This window comes from Muscardinus avellanarius (genome assembly GCF_963383645.1).
Source record: "Muscardinus avellanarius genome assembly, chromosome: 2".
Classification (NCBI taxonomy): domain Eukaryota; kingdom Metazoa; phylum Chordata; class Mammalia; order Rodentia; family Gliridae; genus Muscardinus; species Muscardinus avellanarius.
In genome coordinates, this window is record NC_137787.1 from 113,592,685 (window position 1) to 113,615,504 (window position 22,820).

The following is a 22,820-nucleotide window of genomic DNA, read 5'->3' on the forward strand; positions in this document are numbered from 1 at the left end:
TGAAAAACCTTTCTGGGTTTTCTACTTAATTTGGGTTCTTTAGAAGCCATGAGTCCTTTGTGCTTAGAGACTCTGGTCTGACCCAATGAATTGGTATTGCCTTCTGTCTTTTCAGTTTACCTTTAGTTCATGGCACCTAGATGCCAGGTCAAGCTCTCTCAGTTTGGAATCTTTCCCCCTTTTCTTGTGGATTTCATTCAGTATTTAAACACTATAAAGCCGGCTGTGGTGGCTCACGCTTGTAATCCCAGCATTTGGGAGGCTGAGACAGGAGGATCACAGTTCGCAGACAGCCTCAGCTACTTAGTGAGGCCCTTCACAACTCAGTGAGACCCTGTTTCAAAATAAAGAATAAATAATTGGGCAGGAAATATAGCTCGGAGGTCAAATGCCTCTGGGTTCCATCCCTAGACCCACAAAAATAAGTAAGTAAATAAATAAATAAATAAATAATATATTTGAAGTGTTGGCTCATGTTTTAATCCTGAAGGTTCCAATCTGCTTGTAATATATCAGTCACATCAAGACAATAGGAAACTGCAGTTGGGAAACTCTAGGTGAAAAATTATTCAATAAGAGATACCAGAAGGACTCCAGACAATAGAGGAAAAACCTCAGTGGAGCTAGGGAGGTGGTCTAAAGGAAGGGGAGGGGAAAGACTGAGGTTCATCAATAGAAATACTACCATGGACTATATGTATATATGTAATATACTAACATCAATCTCAGTACTCTGTATTAGAAAGGGGGGAATGGGGATGTGGGTGTGGATTCACCAAGTGTTGTGTGCATGTATGCCAATGTCAACATGATTTACATTATGATATGAAGATATAATGCACCAATAAATGTACATTATAAAAATAAAACAACTTGTTTTCTATACTTAACTAAATGAGATTATCCAATTAAAAACTCATTTGACCTTATTGCTGCTTATTCTTTCTAAAATGTCATAAACACAGACACATGCTATCTATATGAAAGCCTGACACATCTTCAGAGACACTCCATATGCTCTGCCTTGTTTTCTCTCTAAAAAAAAAAAGCCTCATCACATATAACTGTTTGGCTATTAACATAATCTGACAATCCTACATACTCTGATAATTTCCTTACTAATACATGTGTGCACGCATGTACACACACACACACACACACACACACACACACACACACACACACACATTTATTCCAGTTTTCTTTATATTTGAGTCCTGAATATCTTCCAGTGGTGTGGTTCCCAGCTAAGGGTGCTTTTAGGAGGTTGTGGAACCTCCAGGAGGTGGGTTCCAGTGGAAGGAAGTTAGGTCACTGGGTCTTGCCTTTGACAAAAATATGGGGAGGTGGGACCTTTCTTTGTTCTAGTCTTCACCATGATGAGGTAAACACTTTTAGTCTAGCCATGCAGCACTGCCTCTCCTTAGCCTCAAAGACACCTGGCCATGTGACCAAAGACCAATATATCTGAATGTTGGCTCAAAATAAACCTTTTGTCCTATAAGTTCTGTATTTTAGCTCTTTTTGTCATGGGAATGAAAAGAAGACCAACACAGACAGTTATTTTATTATTTTTTATGTTTTATGTTATATCTCTATAGGATTTTTTATTTTGTACATATTTTTATTGAAAATAAATGTATACATTTAAACTGTACTTGGAGTCCTCTGCTACCTACCTCTGTTTTCTTTTCTCCCCCTCTCAACAATGATTGTCCAGGCTAACCATGCTATATTCATACTTTCACACATATTCGGATATAGACCCTCATTAATCAAGTTCAGCCTTCTTCCTCCACTATCTTTCCTTTCAACTTTGCTGAGATTTCTCTCCTATTATCTGGAGTCTCTCTGGTATCCCCAATGCTCCCGAGTGTGGACATATTAGAGGAAAGATATGTTCCTTCTCTTTCTGTGCTGATCTCACTTAATATAATGCTCTCCAGGACTTTCCATCTTCTTGCAAATGACATGATTTTATTCTTTATAGCTGAGTGGAATCCCATTGTCTGTATTTCCTATAATTTTTATTTCCTATAATTTGTTGATGGGAACCTGGGTTGGTTCCATATTTTGGCTATTAAAAATTGCGCTGCTATGAACATAGGTATCCATATGTTGCTGTAGTTCTCTGATTTCAACCACTTTGAAAAAATACCCAGGAGTGGTAGAGCTGGATCATATGGTGGATTTAGTCCCAGTTTTCTAAGTAATCTTCACACAGATTTCCATAGTGACTGAACTAGTTTTCACTGCCACCAACAGTGTAAAAGAGTTCCTCTTTCCCCACATCCTCGCCAGCATTTGTTATTTGATTTCTTTATGTTTGCCACTCTGACTGAGGTTAGATGGAATCTCAGTGTAGTTTTGATTTGCACCTCCCTGATGGCTAATGATGTAGAATATCTTTTCATGTATCTATTGGCCATTTGTATCTCGTCTATTCAGTTCAGTTGCCCATTTCTTGATTGGGTTGTTTGTTTTGCTAGCGTAGAGTCTTTTAAACTCTTTGTATATTCTGGATATTAGCCCCCTATCTGAGTTGTGGCTGGTAAAGATCTCCCATTCTTTAGGCTTCCTCTTTAGGTTATTGATGGTATCTTTGATGAGAAGAAACTTTTTAGTTTGATGCCATCCCACTTGTTTATTATTGCTTTAAAATCCTGAGCTTTGGAAGTTTTGTTGAGAAGGTTACTGCTTGTGCCAATATGTTGTAGTGTTGAGCCTCTGCCCTCCTCTAATAACTTCACAGTTTCTGGTCTAATTTCTAAGTCTGCTCTATCTCAAGTTGACTCCTGTGAATGGTGAGAGGTAAGGATTTAGTTTCATCTTTCTACAAATGGATAGCCAGTTCTCTCAGCACCATTTGTTGAAAAGGCTGTCTCTTCTCCAGCATATGAGTTTGGCCTCTTTATCAAAGATTAATTCGCTAAAGATGTGTGCATTTGTTTCTGTATCTTCTATTCTAATACACTGGTCAGTATACCTGTTATTGTGCCAGTACCATGCTGTTTTTACCACTATTGCTCTATAGTATAATTTGAAGTCTAGGATTGTGATGCCTCCTGCATGGTTCTTATTGCTGAGAATTGCTTTGGCTATTCTGGTTTTTTTTTTTCTTTCTCCATTAAAATTCATGATTGATTTTTCTAGGTCTATGAAGAATGTTTCTGGTATTTTAATGGGAATTGCAATTGTATTGAATCTATAGATCACTTTTGGTAGAATGGCCATTTTGATAATATTTATTCTGCCTATCTATGAGCACAGGAGATCTTTCCATCTTCCCAGGTCTTCTTCAATTTATTTCTTTAATGTTTTATAGTTTTTGTTGTATAGGTCTTTTACATCTTTGGTTGGGTTTATTCCTAGGTATTTTATTGGTTTTGAGGTTATAGTGAATGAAATTGTTTTCTTTGTTTCTTTCATTGTGGATTCATTGTTGGCATAAAGAAAAGCCACTGATTTCTTTAGGTTAATTCTGTATCCTGAAACTTTGCTGAATTTGTCAGTCAGATCGAGAAGTCTTTTGGTTGAGTTCTTTGGGTCTTCCAGATAAAGGATCATGTCATCTGCAAATAAGAAAAAATTTAATTCCTCTCTTCCTATTTTAATTCCTTTGATTTCCTTCTGTTGTCTTATTTCTGCGGCAAGAATCTCAAGGACTGTATTGAAAAGGAGTGGTGATAGTGGGCATCCTTGTCTTGTTCCTGATTTTACAGGAAATTCTTGCAGTTTTTCCCCATTCAATATAATGTTGGCTTTGGGTTTATAGTATATTGCCTTAATGATGTTGAAGTATATTCCTTCTACTCCAATTTTCTGCAGTGTTTTTAACATGATTGAGTGTTGGATTTTGTTGAATGCTTTTTCAGCATCTATCGCTATGATGATGTAGTTTTTGTTCTTAGTTCTATTTATGTGGTGAATAACATGTATTGATTTGCATATGGTGAACCAGCCTTGTTTTTTTCTGGGATGAAACCAAATTGGTCATGGTGTATTATTCTCCTGATATGGTTTTAAATGTGTATGGCTAGTATTTTGTTTAGAATTTTTACATCTATGTTCATTAAGAATATTGGTCTGTAGTTTTCCTTTCTTGAGGTACATTTATTTGGTTTGGAGATTAATCTGATACTGGCCTCATAGAAGGAATTTGGGAGATTTCCATCTCTTTCAATTTCCTGGAACAATTTATAAAGTATGGGTATTAGTTCTTCACTGAAGGTTTTGTAGAATTTAACTGGAAACACATCTGGGCCTGGGCTTTACTTTGATGGAAGAATTTCTATTGCCATTTCTATTTCTTTGTTATTGGTTGGTTTAGGCTTGCTATGTCCTCTTGGTTGAAATATTCTGTATATATCTATTAGGACCATTTGGTTTATAGTATTCTTTAGTTATAAAGAGTTTTTACTCATTTTTTGCCTTGAAGATCAATCCAATGGTGGGAGAGCCATAATAAAGTCTCCCAGAATTATTGTATTTGGGTCTATTTGAGATGTGATGTCCAGAAGGGTTTTACAAATGTGGTTGCACCCACATTTGGGGCATTAACAATTTACTATCATTATATCTTCTTGGGGTATTGTTTCTTTTAATAAAAGGAAGTGCCCTGTTTTGTCTCTTCTTATGTCTTTATTTTATGTCTTTTTTTTTTTGGATATCAGGGTTGCTACCCCTGCAGGTTGCTACCCCTGCTCTTGTTTGTTTTCCAATAGCATGGTATATCATTTTCCATCCTTTCACTTTCAGTCTGTGAATGTCTTTGGGTATAAGGTGAGTTTCTTGCTGAAAGCATATGTTTGGATTATGTTTTTTAATCCACATTGCCAGTCTATGTCTTTTGATTGGTGAGTTAAATACTTTGATGTTAAGAGATATTATTGAAATATGATTTTTGTTTTCTGTCATCTTGTGTTCTGTCTTCTGTTTGGTAGCTTGTTCTTTATTCTTTACTTAAACAGTACACTTATTAACTTCCTCACATCTCTGCTTTTGAAGTATGCTTCTTTTTTCTTCTTTATGGTTTTTTTTTTTTTTTTAGTATTTTTTCTACTGTTGGCTTTGAATTCATGACTTTTTTGAGATTCTGTTTATATTGAAACAAGTTTTTCTCCATCAATTTTGAATAGTAGTTTTGCTGGATACAGTAGTTTTGGTTGGATGTTATTTTCTTCCAGGGTTTTAATCACATCATACCAGTCTCTCCTAGCATTTATGACCTGGATTGTATAGTCTGGGGTGATTCTTATTGTTTTGCCTCTATATGTTACCCATCCTTTTGCTCTCACTGAATTAAAGATTCCTTTTTTGGCCTCTATATTGGTCATTTTGACTATTATGTTGCATGTGGAGTTCCTTATTTGCTCTTATCTTAATGGTGTTCTGTATGTGTCCTGGACATGAAGATCCAAATCCAAGTCCCTTTTCTTGTCTGGAAAATTCTCTGAAATTATTTCTCTGAAGACATTACGGATGCCTTTGGTCTGTACAACTATTTCTTCAATGCCTTTTATCCATGTTAGGATGCTTCATGTTGTCCTGAATTTGTTGGATGTTTAGGTTTTGTTGCTGTAATGATTTCTGTATACTGTTGACTATGTTTTTGGTTTTGGATGAACTGACTTCTAACAGTGATATTCTACTTTCCATTCCATCTAATCTTTCAGAATTTCTTTCTATTGCTGTTTCATTTCATTTATTGACTCTTTCTTTTTATTACAGACCTCTTTCTGATTCTTTCTTAGTGTTTATAATTCATCTTTCATCTCCTCTAAACTTGTTTTAAATCCTTTCATCATATTGTAGATCAAGATTTGGAACTCCCCTTCTAGTATTTCTTGTAGGTCAGTATTTGTGACTTCTGTCATTTCTCCACTACTGGTTCTCATATTTTCAAAGTTCTCAGGCATGTTTTTTTTATATCTTCCCATTGTTTGTGGGTATTATGTTTAGTCCAGTTTTAGTATTATGAATTTAGGAGAGTTAACAGGTAAGCAGTACGTTTTTGAGTGGTGAGGGTTGGGTGATGGTGGAGTAGCTAGGGTGATGGGTGCAGGAGTCAGGTAAAGTAGAGAATATAATTAGGTTGTGGAAGAATTTATGTATAATAAGGTTGAATCAGGTTGAGAATGAAAGAAGTTTAGATAGTAGGACTCTTGTATTTAATAGAATATTTAAGTGTGGAGATGTGAGAAACATTGTGTGTTAAAGAGATACAGTTAGGGGACAAAGAGAAAGTTTTGAGGAAGGTATTAGATATTCTAAATTTTAGACTTTTGTAGAAGGAGTAGGGGGAAGAAGCAAACACAAATGCATAAAGTAACAAAATAAGGTAGGAAGACTATTATACATCAAATATAAAAAAATGGACAACCAAGAAAGAACAAAAAGGGTTAAAAGAATAAACAGAATAAACATAAAATAAAATAAAGCGAAGTAACAACCATGTGATATGAAGTGAAAGATCCAAACCAACAAGAAACCCAAATAAATGTAAAAAAGAGAAAATAATCCCCCCAAAAAATAAAAAAACCAAAAAACAAAAAAATAAAACAAATGAAAACAAACCAACAGAAAAAGAAAATGAAAAGGAAAGAAGAGAACAGAAAAGAAAAGAAAAAAGAAAACAGTCCTACTACTTTACTATTATATGGTATATATGCCAATGTCTGGTATTTGCTTGGAGCGACCCCTTGTAGCCCTGTGCAGTTATCACACTTTAAACACCCTTGCTGTGTCAATGGACTTAAAGTTGCCCCCCTCTATGCACACTGGCATCCTCAGTTATTGCCATGTCTGGTGACACTCACTATGTGCCCACTGGTTCCTGTGTCTCATCTGAGATCATGCTGTTACCTGGCATCTCAGTCTGGGGCTCTGAAAGGTTGGCAGCTCTTCCATAACATGCTGATTCTCCAGGAGCACAGCAGGTCCAGTTCCTGTTCACTGAATGTCTCTCACCACCTCTGCAGGAACCTCCTCTTGTGCGCAAACAGTGCCGCTCAGGTGATTTCACAGCTTAAGATGTTAGAGCTTTATGGCTACTTTCAGACTCTTGGACAATTCTTGGACTGCCATGACTGCAGAGCCCAAAAATCCTTTTTGGGCCAGTGGCTTGATATGGCGCTGGCAGACACTGAGTCTGCAGCTCGCTTGTGCTTTTTTTTTGTGTGTGTGTTGCAGTGATTCTCCAGGTCAGAGTTATTGGGTTTCTTCCACCATAGTCCATGAGTCTGTTTTGGGACATAAGCTGAATTTTTTTTTTATTAAGATGCTGCATTCTCAGTAGTTGAACTTAATTTGCTTCAGCTAGTGAGATATGCTGCATCTCTCCTTTGCCATTTTCTCCCTTACCAGACAATTATTTTAAAATTTTCAGCTTTGAATATTTGGTTCCTAAGTTTCTAGAGGCCACTAAGAGGTATAAAATAACCATTCTGGGACTTAAGTACATGTTAATTACATAAATCAGAGCAAAATTTGATTTTCTTACTCTTCCAATTCATCATAATATTAAGAAGAACATGACCTCTAATAAAGGGTTTAGTACCCGGGAAGCTTCCAATAAAATCCACTTACTTCACTTTCTCTTATTTTTTTAGGTACCAGGGATTGATCCCTGAGGTATCCTACCTCTGAGCTACACACTGTTTCCTTTTTATTTTGAAATAGAATCTCGCTGACTTGTTGAGATTTACCCCATTTTCAAAAGAGGACTATGAAAAATAATAAGGGATAGAATCTACCTAAAGTTATATCTCAAGAATTCATGAGAGCAGGGCATGAATGCACATACTTGTAATCCCAATACTTGGGAAACTGAGACAGGAGTACCATAAGATTCAAAGCCAACCTCAGAAATTTAGTGAGACCCCAAGCAAATAGCCAGATGCTGTTCCAAAATAATAAATAAATTACTTAATTAATTAATGGGCTGGTCATATACCTCAGAGGGAGAATGCCCATCGGTTTAAACAATGCTACCAAAGGGGGGAAATGTTTAAAGCACCTATGATTCTAGATCAACTCTTCTCTTTATCAAAACAGGATAGTAGTGAGGTTTAACTGACATAGCAGGAAATTCACCTTGCCCTGTATCTGGGCATTACCTACTTGACTGGAGCCCTAACAGCAATGATCCAGGTTTTAGCTTTTTATCAAACTCTCTCTTCAGTAGGAAAATGGCATTTTGTGAGCTGCTATGATTAAAAATTTAATGCCTTTAAACTGAAACTATACTGCTTTCTTTCTCTTCCTACTGCCTCACATTCTCCCATCAGAAAATTAAAAATAACAAGAAATGTCATATCACTTTCAAAATAATTATAGCAGTGCTAATTTTCTATTTTAGATTATTTAACATTATAAATGGCATTCAAAATAGTCTTTCTTAATCTTCTGAAAAAAACACACCAGGTAGTCTCTTTTACCTTTATAAAATGTCATTTTTTTTAGTGATTCAGATTGTTCTGGACAATACCAATTTCCACCTCTAAGAATTATTGTAAGAGCCTTTGAAATGCCAGCCTTTCTCTCCATGGAAAATAGAGAATGGAGACAGATGTGGTGGCACATTCCTGGAATCATAGTACCTGGGAAGCTGAGACAGGATTCCAAATTGGAGGCCAGCCTCAACAACTTAGTGAGATCCTGTTTCAAAACAAAAAAAATAAAAGGCCTGGATAACTTGTAAGTGAAATACTCCTGGCTTTAATCTGCAGTATCACCCCCACAAAACTAGAATATGTATATATTGCTCAAGGAATCATGCTGAGGCTCCTGAGATTCTCATGATTATGTGACTATTGTAAATACTATCCATAGTATTTCATGACTTGAAATGTATAAAGTTGGAAGTTCAAATACTTTTTTATAATTGATTTTTTTATTCTTAAACTGGCCAAGGGCAAGGCTCACCATGGAACAAGATTTGTTGAACATGTTGTCTATTCCAAGGTAATTCCTGAATTTTCATATATAGCAAGGGCATGGAGGAATTCAGAGCAGGAAAATCTGTGTGATAAACAGAAGTCTCTGGAGACAAGTAGACCTTTACTGAGAGGGCCTCGTGTTACTTAGTAGCCTTAGTCCTTATTATAGATAATAAACCCATTTTAGAATTGGCTCTAAGAATCAAAAGTATCATAAAACCTTGTCATAAAAAGCACTTGCCATAAACTGGGCTTGGTGGTACACTCATAAAATTCAAGTACTTAGGAGACTGAGAAAGGAAAATCTCAGATTTGAATATATATATATATATATATATATATATATATATATATATATATATATATATATACTTCTATACATAGGACGTTCTCTATATAGTAAGTTCAATATATATAGTAAATTCTATATCTATAGATAGATAGATAGATAGATAGATAGATAGATAGATTAAGATTAAGTACTGGGGGTGTAGCTCAGAAGTAGAATACCCCTGAGTTAAACCCTATTCAATACTCAATGACTATTTTTTTTTGCTGATAGTTAAATATGTATTATTTACTTTATTATATTATGTGTAATATTCTACAGCAAGCTCAGTTAAAGTGGAACGGAAGTATGTGAAGAAAATAAATGTCCCATCTCATGTGAATCCCACTTAAATGGGAAAGAGGCCAAGTAAAATGTTTGAAAAAGACACAGTAATAAATTCTAAATATCCTATTACTCAGGATACACTAAGATACTTATTTACTACCTTACTTAGTATTAACCTTGTTATTATTAATACCTTTTTAGGTAGGTCCTTAATAACCTGTTGAACATTGGCCTATAGATCTATCATCTAAAGTATGGCTTCTTTTATGTGAGTTATCTGAGCAGTTGGCATGACAATAAATACATATAACAAAAATATAGTATTGGGAATCCAAAGGACAAGGCTTTCAATCTGTTTTTCTATCTAATATATATGACTTTTCAAAATGAGACAGCTTCAATCACTTTGGAAAGATACTGAGTAGTAGTATAACTGGGTCTAGTAGTGACTCCATTTCTAGTTTTCTGAGAAACCTTCACATTGACCTTCATAGTTATTCCTCTAATTTGCAATCCCACCAAGGTGTGTAAGAGTTTCTCTTTTCCCATTATCATCAGTATTCATACTTGCTCATATTCTTTTTATTTTATTTTATTTTATTTATTTTTTGTGGGTCTAGGGATGGAACCTAAGAATATTCGACCTCCAAGCTACAGCCCCTGCTCTATTTTTTATTCTTTATTTTGAAATAGGGTCTCACTAAGTTGCAGAGGGCCTTACTAAGTAGTAGCTGAGGCTGTCTGTGAACCCTGATCCTCTGGTCTCAGTCTCCCAAATGCTGGGATTAAAAGTGTGCACAACAGTGCCCTGCTAATTGCTTATATTCTTAATGATTGTCATTCTAACTGAAGTTTGATGAAATCTCAGTATATTTTTGATTTGCATCTTCTTGATTACTAATAATGTTGAATATTTTCATATATTTATTTGCCATTTGTATTTCTTCTTTTGAGAAGTGTCTATTTCCAAAATAATTTAAGTCAGAATATTACAATGATTCATGCATATCTATTCTTATAGCAGTGCAATTTACAACAGCCAAGTTATGGAACTAGCCTAGGTGTCCATCAACAGATGAATTGATTGCAAAATTGTGGTATATGCACACAACAAAATTTTACTCAGCTATAAAAGAAAGAAAAGTATGGGGTTTTTTTTTTGCAGGAAAATGGGGGAAACTAGAGAAGATTATCCTAAGTAAGGTTAGCCAATCTCATAAAGTAATAACTTAATTTTCTCTCATGTGTGGAAGCTAGAGAAAAATCAAGTGACAAAAGAGACTTCAGATAAAGGAGGAGAGACTACAGTGGATTGATGGAGAGACTTTAGGAGAGATAGGAGTGTGGAAAAACACACAAGCTAACAGTTTAAATGATACTATTTTAATACTCAAAATTATCAGTACCAATATCAGTGACATGTAGAAAAGGGGAGGAAATGAAATGGGATTTGGAAAGAAAAAAGCCAGGTGTTGTGTGCATGTGTCCCTATCACATTATATCTCATTATGATGTATAATTAGAGTTGATAGATAAAATATATTAATAAAAGAAAATTACATGTAAAACACTTTAAAAAAGAACAGATGAAAAACATAAAATTCAAAGAAGCAAAAATCCAAAGGAGGAATTACACTGCTGTCTTTATCTTCAGGAAACATCACCCAGAGTGAATAAATTCAGGTGCATTTGGGTATGCATTTATTTTAAGTCTTTCCTTGATCTCAAAGGCAGAAAGATTATCCATGTCTACCCCATCACCAAAGCCATGATAACTGTAGAGCTGGAGCTTCACCAAGAGATGAAGAGGATGCCAGGCATCTGTCAGCTGCCCATCTTCTATAAGAAGTAACTTCCCTTTCAGACTCAGCATTAGAATATCAGACTTAATCATACATAGAAAGAAAAATAGATATAGATATAAATAGATAGACAGATAGATGAGGAGAGAAAGATTGATTGATGTATTCTGGGGAGTGAACCCAGGGATATTCTAAGTCTTAGGTATACTCCCAGCCCTTTTTATATTTTTATTTTAATACAGGATCTTGATAAGTTGCTGAGGCTGGCCTCAAACTTGTCTCAGTCTCTAAATTCTGGAATTACATGTAGTTACCACTATCCAGCCACAAATACATTTTTTAACTCTCTGGATTCCTGATCCATTAATAAGACATGGAATAGCATTATATTCTATTTAATGTGAAGGACCATGGGTCAAGGTTAGCACTGTTGGTGCTCTCAATTACCGGGGCAACTATAATTATTTTTACTTTGTTCATATAAGATTTTTCTCATTCTTACAGTCAGTAAGATCTCAAACAATTTTTAAGAAATATTAAAAAAATATTTTTAGTTGTTTTCTTCCTCCTTCTCGTTTGGGAAAATATCAGAAAATACAAAACCATGATCCATTTGAAAGAAAAATTAAGAAATTCAATTTTTTTGTAATATAGAAAATTCTTGGGAAAAAATTTTGCAAGAATTTTCTGGGAGATCCAGGAAGATGGTGACCGAGAAAAGCAACATTTACGAGTCCCACTAACACTCGATCTCTAATGCCACAAAATTAGCGTTTTTCATAGCCAAAAAACACTATCAGCAGAGAAATAAAAACTGTAAATACAAGGGACAAAGAAAAAGAAGGCTAGAAGAACAACCACAGACCAGAAAAGAAACTAGCCCAAATTGCAGTAGCAGAGCCACACCTATGCCATCTTCCCTCACAGCACCAGGCTCCAGAGAAGAAAGGTAAATAACGAGACAAAGGAAGCAGCTGCAGATCATTCAGGTGTAATTCAGCAATTTTTTCATCACAAAGAATGTCTAAAAGTCCCAATGTCCAAGCTCAGCACACCCTCCAGGGACTCATAACTGAGCTCAAAACTAGAAAAGAAACACACAAGCCTCATCGCTGAGGGTGTGACAGTGGCACCATATTGCCAGTGGCAGCAGCAAGTTCACCACACCCACAACAGCTCCAGATCAGTGAACTCAACAACCGTAAGTGAAATTGTGGGCCGTAAAGGAGAAATCCCAGCACTGCAGCCCCAGGGACTGGTGCAGCTTTGATAATCTCCTTGGGTCTGAGATTTTGCCGTCCAACCCAGTAAAGGAGTAGTGGTGGCAGAGATACCACACCCTAGTCGCAGTTCCCCATGGGAAAAGACACAGCCTGGCAGCCCCACAATCTTGTGCAGCCTTGATTAACTCCCTGGGTCTGAGACTTTATGATACAACCCAGTAAAGGAGTAGTGGTGACAGAGATTACCACAGATTTGAGATCCAGAGCACCCTAAGTGAAGTTGTAGTGACCCAGGGAAGAACACAGAGAAGGCACAAACTTCCAAAATCATGGGAAAGAGGAATAACAATGGAGCAATGAATGCCCACAACCCCACAACATCAGAACCTGATAACACAGAAATTCAGAGATCTCCAGAAGATCAAATCCGGAATATAACTGTAGAAATAACATAGGACCTTTGAAAGAATTTAGAGAGAGTTTAAAAGAAATAAAGGATGCAATCATTGAAGTAACGGTATCAATTCAAACTATACACAATCGATTAAACCACATGGAGAATAGAATCTCACTCCTAGAAAAAAAAATCAGACAGTAGGAATCTGACATTGAAGAAATATGGGCCCATTTTAAGAGAGCTAACCTAAGAATAATTTGAATAGAGGAGGTAAAAGAAGGTGAAACCAAAGGCATCAATAATCTCTTCAAGGAAGTAATAGCAGAAAATTTTCCAAACATAGAGCAAGAGGTTGATACACAGGTCCAGGAAACTTATAGAAATCCCTTCAGACAGGATGAGAGAAGAGGTTCCCCATGCCATATAATTGTCAAAATGACCAAAATGGAAGGCAAGGAGAGAATCTTAAAGGCAACAAAAAGGCCAAGTGACATTCAGAGGCAAACCAATTAGAATCAATCCAGAATTCCCAAACCAAGTCATGAAAGCTAGAAGGGTTTGGAGTAACATATTTCAAACTCTGAAAGAAAACACTTTCCTGCCAAAAACTTTCTACACAGCAAAATTATCTATCAAATTAGACAGGGAAATAAGAAGCTTCCATGACAAACAGAAACTGAAGGGATTTATGTCTTCAAAACAAGCACTAGGAAAAATACTCAAGGAGATTAACTACAAAGAACAAATAGGTAATACATACCAGAACCAGAGAAACAAGATTTTCCATCCAGCAGACAACTAAGCAAAGAAAAATAAATAGTATTTAAAACAAAAATAAAATCTTAACATGTTAGAAATTAAAAATTATGTCTCAATAATCACACTGAATGTAAATGGCCTCAACTCCCCAATAAAAAGACATAAAGGGGCGAAATGGAATAAAAACCAGAATCCTTCCATCTGCTGCTTACACAAAACACATCTTACAAGTAAAGATAGGAACAAACTCAAGGTAAAGGGCTGGAGCAAGGTAACCCATGATAATAGAACTCGAAGGCAAGCAGGAGTAGCAACTATTATATCGGAAAGGTTAGACTTCAAGCCCCAACTTATTAGAAGAGACAAAGAAGTTCATAATTTTCTGGTAAAAGGAACAATACAGCATGAGGAAATAACAATAATCAACATGTATGCCCCAAACATAGGTGCAGCTACTTTCATAAAACAAACTCTTTGTGACATGAAATCATACATAAATCCCAATTCAATAAATAATACTGGGAGACTTCAACACTCCTTTCACATCATTAAACCAATCTTCCAAACAAAATATCAATAAAGATGCCTCAGATCTAAAGAAAATTATTAATAAAAGGAACCTGTTGGACACATATAGAATATTTCATCCAAATACAGCAGAGTTTACATTTTTTCTCAGCTGCTCACTGAAACTTCTCCAAAATAGATCACATCCTGGGACACAAAAGGAGAACTAGCAAATTCAAAAAAATGTTACATACTTTCCTGTGTCATTTCAGACCAAAATGGAATGAAACTAGAAATCAACTATATGAAGGCCCAGAGAAACAACATAAATATGTGGAGACTGAATACACTTCTGAATGAAGAATGGATCATAGAAGACATAAGAGGTAAAATCAAAAAATTTCTAGAAACAAAAGAATAAAAGATACAACATCTCAAAACCTCTGAGAAACATGAAAAATTGATCCACAAAATTCATCATATATACAGAAACAAAGACAAAAATCACATTATCATTTCAATAGATGATGAAAAACAGTTGATAAAGTCCAAAATCCATGTATGATAAAAGCATTGCAGAGAATTGGAATAGAAGGAACATATCTCACATCATAAAGGCAATCTACAATAAGCCCACAGCCAACATCATATTAAATGGGGAAAAACTTCAAAAATTTCCCCTTAAAACAGGAACAAGACAAGGATGTCCATTATCACCACTTCTTTTCAAATAGTATGAGAGACTCTAGCCAGAGCAATAAAGCAAGAAAAGGAAATCAAAAGAGTACAAACAGGGAACTCAAACTTTCACTATTTGCAGATGACATGATACTATATTTAGAAAACCCAACAAACTCAACCAAAAGGCTTATAGAAATGATCAACAAATTCAGAAAAATGTCCGGATACAAAATAAATCTTAAAATATCAGAAGATTTTATGCACACCAACCATAAATACAATGAAAAGAAAATTCAGAAAACACTTCCACTCAGGGTCTCCCACACGGAAAAAAGAAATCAAAGATCTTAGAAGATGGAAAGATCTTCCATGTTCATGGATTGATTTGCAGAATAAATATCATTAAAATGGCTATCCTTCCAAAACTAATCTACAGATGCAATGCAATGCTCATTAAATTGCCAAGATCACAGACATAGAAAAATCAGTCCTTCAATTTATTCAGAATAACAAAAGGCCCAGAATAGCCAAAGTAGTTCTCTCTCAGCAACAACAACCATGCAGGAGGAATCACATAACCTGACCTCAAACTATACTACAAAGCCATTGTAATGAAAACAGCATGGTACTGGCAAAAAACAGACACATGGACTAATGGAGCAGAATAGAAGACCCAGAAACAAGTCCACACACTTTCAACGAATGGATTTTTGACAAAGGGGCCAAAAATATACACTGAAAAAAAAGATAGTCTGTTTAGCAAATGGTGTTGGCAAAACTGCCTAACCATATGAAGAAAATTGGAAATTAATCCCACTTTCTAACCCTGCACAAGAGTCAATTCAAGATGGATCAAAGACTTGGAAATTAAACCAGAGACCTTAGCCAGGTGTGGTAGTGCATGCTTGTAATCCCCGCACTTGGGAGGCAGAGACAGGAGGGTGGCGCTGGTTTGATGCCAGCCTAGCAAACTTAAGAGACCCTGTTTCCAAAAAAAAAAAAAAAAATATATATATATATATATATATATATATATATATACATATATATAATATATATTTATTATATATATATATATATATATATATATATATATATATATATATATATATATATATAATAGGTCTGGGAGTGTAGCCCGGAGAAGGGTTTCCAGGAACCCCAATACCACCAAAAATAAATAAAATAAACCAGAGACCTTGTAGCTCCTTGAAGAGGGCATAGGTCCAACATTGTACCACATAGGCACAAATAAATACTTTCTCAACAAGATCCCAAAGGCACAACAAATTAAAAGGCAAATCAATACATGGAATTGCAGGAAACTGAAGCACTTCTGTTCAGCATAGGAAAATGTCAAGAACCTCAATCAAGAGTCAACAGAATGGGAGAATATTTTTTGCCACTTACAGTTCCAATAGAAGACTAATATCTAGAATATACACAGAATTCAAGAAACTCAAAACTAAAAAAAAAATCATCCAATAACAAAATGGGCAAGCTAACTAAGTTGACACTTCATGAAAGAAGAAATTCAAATGGCCAATAAATGCATGAAAAGATGCTTAACATCACTGGCACTCAGAGAGATACAAATCAAAACTACCCTAAGATTTCACCTAACTCCAATTAGAATGGCAATCATTCAAAACACAAACAACAACAGATGCTGGCGAAGATGTGGAGAAGTGGGAACTCGAAGACATTGTTGGTGGTATTGCAAATTAGTGCAACCACTTTGGAAAACAGAATGGAGAATTCTCAGAAGAATGAGAACAAACCTACCATTTGATCCAGGAATACCACTTCTGCATATCTACCTAAAAGGAAGGAAACCAAACTACCAAATCAATGCAGGTGTATCTGTGTTCATAGCTGTACAATTCACCATAGCCAAACTATGGAAACAGCCACGATGTCCATCAACAGATGAATGGATTACAAAACTGTGGGATATGTACACAATGGAATTTTACTCAGCCATTAAAAAAGAAAAAATTCAATTACATCATTTTCAGGGAAATAGATGGAACTGGAGAACATTATGCTAAGTGAAATTAGTCAGTCACAAAAAATAAGAAATCAGATGCTTTCCCTAATATATGCAAGCTAAGGAAAAATGGGTCATAGAAGGAACTCTAGATGAAAAAGGAAATCCTATAGAGGACCAAACAAGACATCCTAAATGAGGGAATGGGAGGGGGGGAGAGGGAATTCTCTAAAACACACAATGTACTTAAACATATCAAAGTCAACCACTAAGCCAAGCAAGGGAAGGAGGGATGGAGGGAAGGGTGTGGGAATTGGGTAGGGGTTAAATAGGTGATATGTGCATGTGTGTCCACACAAGTTTTTACCCCAATATGTTGTATGAACATTATGTACCAATAAAAATTTAAAAAAATAATATTCTGAGGTGGATTTCAGGAACTCAGGCCATACATTTGAAAAACGTTTCATGTTACTTTTATCAGTGTTGGAGAGACAGGTCTGAATTAACTGATGATTTTCCCCTTTGTAGCTGTGTAAGGAAGCTCTTACCAGCCTCTCTATCTCAGTCATAAAAGCATGTTAATAGACTGATGTGTGCTTAATAATATAGGCTGCACCTGGATTCTTTGGAGCAAAGTGTCACCAGGGCCTGTACTCTATTAAATCTGCATTTTTTACCTGAGGCCTACAAGTCTCTACTTAAACATATCAGTGATTAGAAACAGCTTGGTGCCAGCCCACATTTTTATTTTGCAGGTGAGGATGATTGAGCTTTAACTTTTATAACTTTGAATGTGAAAAACAGAATTCTCTGTGATTAACTCACCTCTGTTACTGGAAATATAATGATTTTATAAAACTTCTCTGCATAAATCTATTCTTAGTGTTTATCATGCTATGGACTAAGGCCTCTTCAAATGATAGATCTTAACTTTGTATAGAAGGAAAGAAAATGTGTTTCATACTTACTCAGGACTGCTAAGTATGTGGAATATATTAAATTATTTAATGGCCATCACGGTCTTTGTGGACTGATTGTTTCTTATCTCTCCTATGGTGGGATGTTGGGCAACATCTACACTGATCCCCAAAGATCGATGCCTTCCAATATTCTGGCCCTTGAGTAAATCTCTCACTTCTAATTAATAGGATATTTATGGCTGATTTTTTCATGTCTCTGAAGAATGACATTGATATTTTGATAGGAATTGTACTGCTCTGTAGATTAATTTTGGGAGAATGGACATTTTGATATTTATTCTGCCTATCCAAGAACAAGGAAGATTTTTTTCATCTCCTAAGATCTTCAATTTATTTCTCTAGTGTTTTATAATTTTCATTGTAAAGGCCTTTTTACCTCCTTGGTTAGAGTTATTTCTAGGTATTTTGTTGGTTTTTAAGTTATTGTTAATGGAATTGTTTTCTGGATTTGTATTTTAGTGGATTCATGGTTGGCATATAGAAAAGATACTGATTTTTGTTTTAGATTTTGTTTCCTGCTACTTTAGTGAATTTGTTAATCATCTCTAATAGTCTTTTGGTTGAGGTTTTTCTGGGTTTTCTAAATATAAGATCATGTCATCTGTAAATAGAGATAATTTTAATTCTTCTTTTCCTATTTAATTCCTTTAATATCCTTTTTTTTTTATGTTTCTGTGTCTTAAGAGCTATACTGAAAAGGAGTAATGATGGTGGTCATCCTTGTCTTTTTCCTAATTTTAAAGGGATTTCTTTAGTTTTTCTCCATTAAATATCTTGTTGATTTTATGGCAGAAGTGATGTAGAACCACTTTCAATATGGGTCACAAGAGAAATATGGCTCTGTCTTGAGTGTTGCCTCCCATTCTCCCAGCAGCCGTCTGAAAAGACCTTGTATGACAACCTTAGAAGTGGATTTTCTGAGTCTTGCCAACAGCATGTGAGTTAACTTGGAAAAAGATTTTTCACCCATTAAAGGCCTCCCCCTTGGTAAAGATAGAAGCTCCATCCACAACTGGAATCCAACATTATGACACCTGAACCATAATAGGCCATACAAGGTGACCCAGGGCTTTTGACTGACAGAAACCGAGGCATAATGAATATAATTTTCAACAGCTAATTTTTTTATGTAGCTATAGCTAACTGATATGCTCTGATTTGCATAGGAGACAAAGTTAAGAATTTTAACCAGGAGCCAGGTATAGTGGCACATTCATGTTGTAATCCTCATAATTGGGAGACCAAGACATGAAGATGGCAGGTTCAAGGGCAGCCTCAGAAACTTATTGAGACCCTATTTAAAAAAAAAAAAAAAAAAACTAAAAAAAACTGGGAGTACATCTCAGAATGGGTATGACCCTGGGTTCTTTCTTCCTACAAAACACTTCCCAGGGCCACAGAATAGGAAGTAGAGATACTTCCAAATCTGTCTGTATGATCCAGCACTTCTGCCATCCTCCGTGTCTCAATGGGCCTTTTTCTTGATTTTTTTTGTAATTTGACAATCTCCGATAACCTGACCAGACTTTGATGCTTAAACTCTATCATTTGATATACCTCTCACCGAATAATAAAACTCACAGTCCAACAAAGGAGCAAAGATATTTTAATTAAAGATAAGTGCATTGTGACTGGATGTTGATTCAGTGTGCACAATAGGTGACAATTTCCTTAAAGGATGGATGGATTTATTGATCAATTAATAAAATTGAACAATAAATTGATTATTATTATAGACCAAATCGAAGTCACCCCACCCTGATGCCTTCTGTTTGGTCTGACTTCAATGAGTCCTTGTCAGCTAAGTGAACACTGCTGCTTGAGGACAGGGGGATTAGTGAGAGAGAAAATGGAGCAGAAGGGAGGATATTCTATTATCCACATCAAAGAAACTCTTCTGGATGACAAGGAGTGTTGAGAAGTGCAACTATCCATAGGTCTGTCCCATGCCCACAGCACTGCACATTAAACTTTCCATTCCATTACAGTAAAAGTCAGTGCTATGTAGTTGTCAGCCATTGGATGACCATTTTTTTCAGACTTTTACTATACCTGGTGCCACATGTATTAGATTTTGATTTTTATCTATTTTTAATGTATGTGATTGAATACAGGAGTGTTCTACATTCCTGGATGTGAGCTATATCCCTAGCCCTTTTTACTTTATTTTTATTTTAAAACAAGGTCTAAGTTGCTGAGGGCCTTGCTAAGTTGCTAAGTCTGTCCTCAAAGCTGGAATCCTCCTGTCTCAGACTCCAACATACTGGGATTATAGATATGTGCCATCATGAATGCTTCCTATTTGGTATCTTAAAAATGCACTTTTTAAAACATGATTTTTTGAAACTCACTAGTGTTTACTTAAAATGTAGTTGGGGGTTAAAAATCTAGTTATAATGCAATTTAAGGAGAAAATGTAGACTTGGAAATCAGACAAATTTCAAATGCAATCCTAGTGCCATCATTTTGCAACATGTGATTCTTGAAGTTTATTTCCATGATTCTGTTTCCTTTTATAAAGATGAAAATACATGCTCGCTTGGTTAAAGGTCCTCAAGGACCTGCATTTCTTTTGTTGAGCAGCAGCACAACACAATGATATCCTGTGGACTTTATTCTCCTAGATGGAAGTTCCTATGCTTTATTCTCCTAGATGGAAGTTTCTACTCCCAGTCTTCTGATGACTGATGAGACCACTAAGTAACAAGGAAGATACAGTGCTTGCCAAAGCTTGTGTTGATGCTGCCAATTCTAAATTCACTTTGTTTTTTCTATTATCTTTTCATTGTTGTTGTTTTATTGCTGTTGTATTTCTAGAGGAAAAAAAAAAAAAACACTGTCTTTTTAGACCTGGAGCTAATTTGTCAACATTGTACCATCCCATATCTCTGGAAGCTGAGCCATGTGTTTTCCTCAGAGCTTCAAGTTTGGTTGACTGGGCTTACCAAAAACCATCATTGGAAAAAATAAAAGAAGAAATAACCTATCATGGAGGGCATGCTAAGATATTACCTGTGAGAATTTCAGCTACGTGCTCCATCCTTTTCTGAATCACAAGTCTCAGGATTCCACCCTCCAGGCTGAGCAGCAGGGTCCCCGAGCCTCCAGACAGCTCTGTGGACAGAAGCAGACCATCCTTGTTCCATGTTCGAAACTGGAAGCTCACTGAGAGCCCATCAATTTTGGGGGTGCCAGGTAACAGCAAATAACTGCTGCTGGAGTTGATAAAAGTGATGGGAACAGTTTGTGGTTCGGAGCAGAAAAAAGTGACATTGCCCTGAAAAATAATAAAAACCAAACATATAAAAGCCATTTTCTTATTCCACAATTGAGCAGATGATATAAACAATCACTGGTTCTGACCTGGATTTCAGGACCTCTCCCCATTCACCTGTGAAATCTAAGAGGGGAAAAAATATGTCAGCTTTGCACAGATATGCGCATGAGATTGTTTTCTGTGCCTGTTTTATGGACAACAAGCATTATTGGAAGAGAGGGCCATCCAAGATTCCAGGAAGAAGAGATGGAAACATCAAACTCTTTTCGAAAACCAAAGTTATAAAAATAATTACATGCACTCCTGTGATAAATCCTGATGGCAAAACAACTATGTGCCAAGCACTGGGGTAGCTCTTAAAGAGATAAGCATGAAAAAATAATTAAGATGATGATAGTGCTAAGAGAAAGAAAGATACTAGCTCCCAAGCAAGAATGGCAAAAGAAAGAACTGGACTAGAAAAGTAAAAAAAAAAAAGAGGTGATGCTTTTATGGAGAAAGGTGGGGAGAGAGGAATGAGCCCTCTCTGGCATTTTTAGCAAAAAAAAAAAAAAAAAAAGGATGTGCATTGTATTGGGGAATTAGTCAAATGATATCCCTGGGGAATTACAGAGAACATTGCATCTCTCAGTCCTGAAAGTGGCAGAAAGGGCTAATGAACCTGGTGGAGGCGAAGTTGGAGAAACCAGTGGAGAATAGTATGAACCCTTTGCGTGCAAACATAGAAGCATCAGCTATATGTCTGTGTGTTTAATTTAGTAAGATTATTTACAGTATTAAGAAGTGTAAAGTGGGGGAGAGGGCTATACCTGAGGAATATTAAGTGAATATAGAACTTCTGAACTTCTGGGGAAAACAATAAATTATGTTTTGCACAAATTATGAAAAAAAATGGGTCCAAGTTTATTTGACAGTGGCTACCTTGTCTACACTAAGATGTTACTGGAAACAAAAAATATATAAATGCATGTGTCCAATTGATCCGTTGGCTTATGTCTCTTCCAAAGATGAATAAGAAGAAATACTGGAATCTCTTAAAAACTGTGAGTGGGCATTCTGTTATAAGAGCCATTTGGAGTTTAAATCACCAACATAAATGTCAAACACAACCTGTATTTCATCCTTGTCATTTCCCCCTGCAGGCTAGAAACACTAACTTTCACAACACAGTTAACTCCTGCTGGTAATCCCATCCCAATAGCCACACACATCACCTTTCCACAAATGTTCTCATCAAGGCCACAGAGCGACTGCTTTTGCGGGGTGTTGTGGTCCAATCACGTGGAGCTTGCTCTCAGTGTTAGTATAAAAATGGCAGGACTCCCCAGGGGAAAACACTAGCCTGAAAAGCTGTCTAAATTTCATTTTCAATGGCCAAGTGGCAGTTTGATGCCAGGAGAGCTGTCAGTCCTAGGGCAACTTAATGGTTCAAATCCAAATGCCTCTTAACAGGAAAAAAAAACATTTTTACATTTCAGTCATGTTTGCTTATGATGGTTTTGTCTTCCTGAAAACAAATATCCAGCTCTGATCCTCTACCAACCACTGGCACATTTTTAATGAGCCACAGGTTAATCACAACCCTGTGAATACGTTCTTATGAATCATGGTGGTGTGGGCTGAATCTGAGAATGAATCATGGTGAT

General features: G+C 36.0%; 1 protein-coding gene across 2 annotated transcripts in view; it reads right to left on the reverse strand.

Moving 5' to 3' along the window:
• The window catches only part of CNTNAP5 (contactin associated protein family member 5), a gene marked incomplete at both ends in the record, with an annotated part of 1,017,925 nt that overhangs the window by 497,165 nt on the left and 497,940 nt on the right, over positions 1-22,820 (reverse strand). For both annotated transcript variants that reach the window (XM_080690368.1, XM_080690367.1), the window contains one exon: positions 20,910-21,174. In XM_080690368.1, the coding sequence (XP_080546494.1) occupies positions 20,910-21,174 (265 nt within the window). The remainder of the gene's footprint in view (positions 1-20,909; positions 21,175-22,820) is intronic.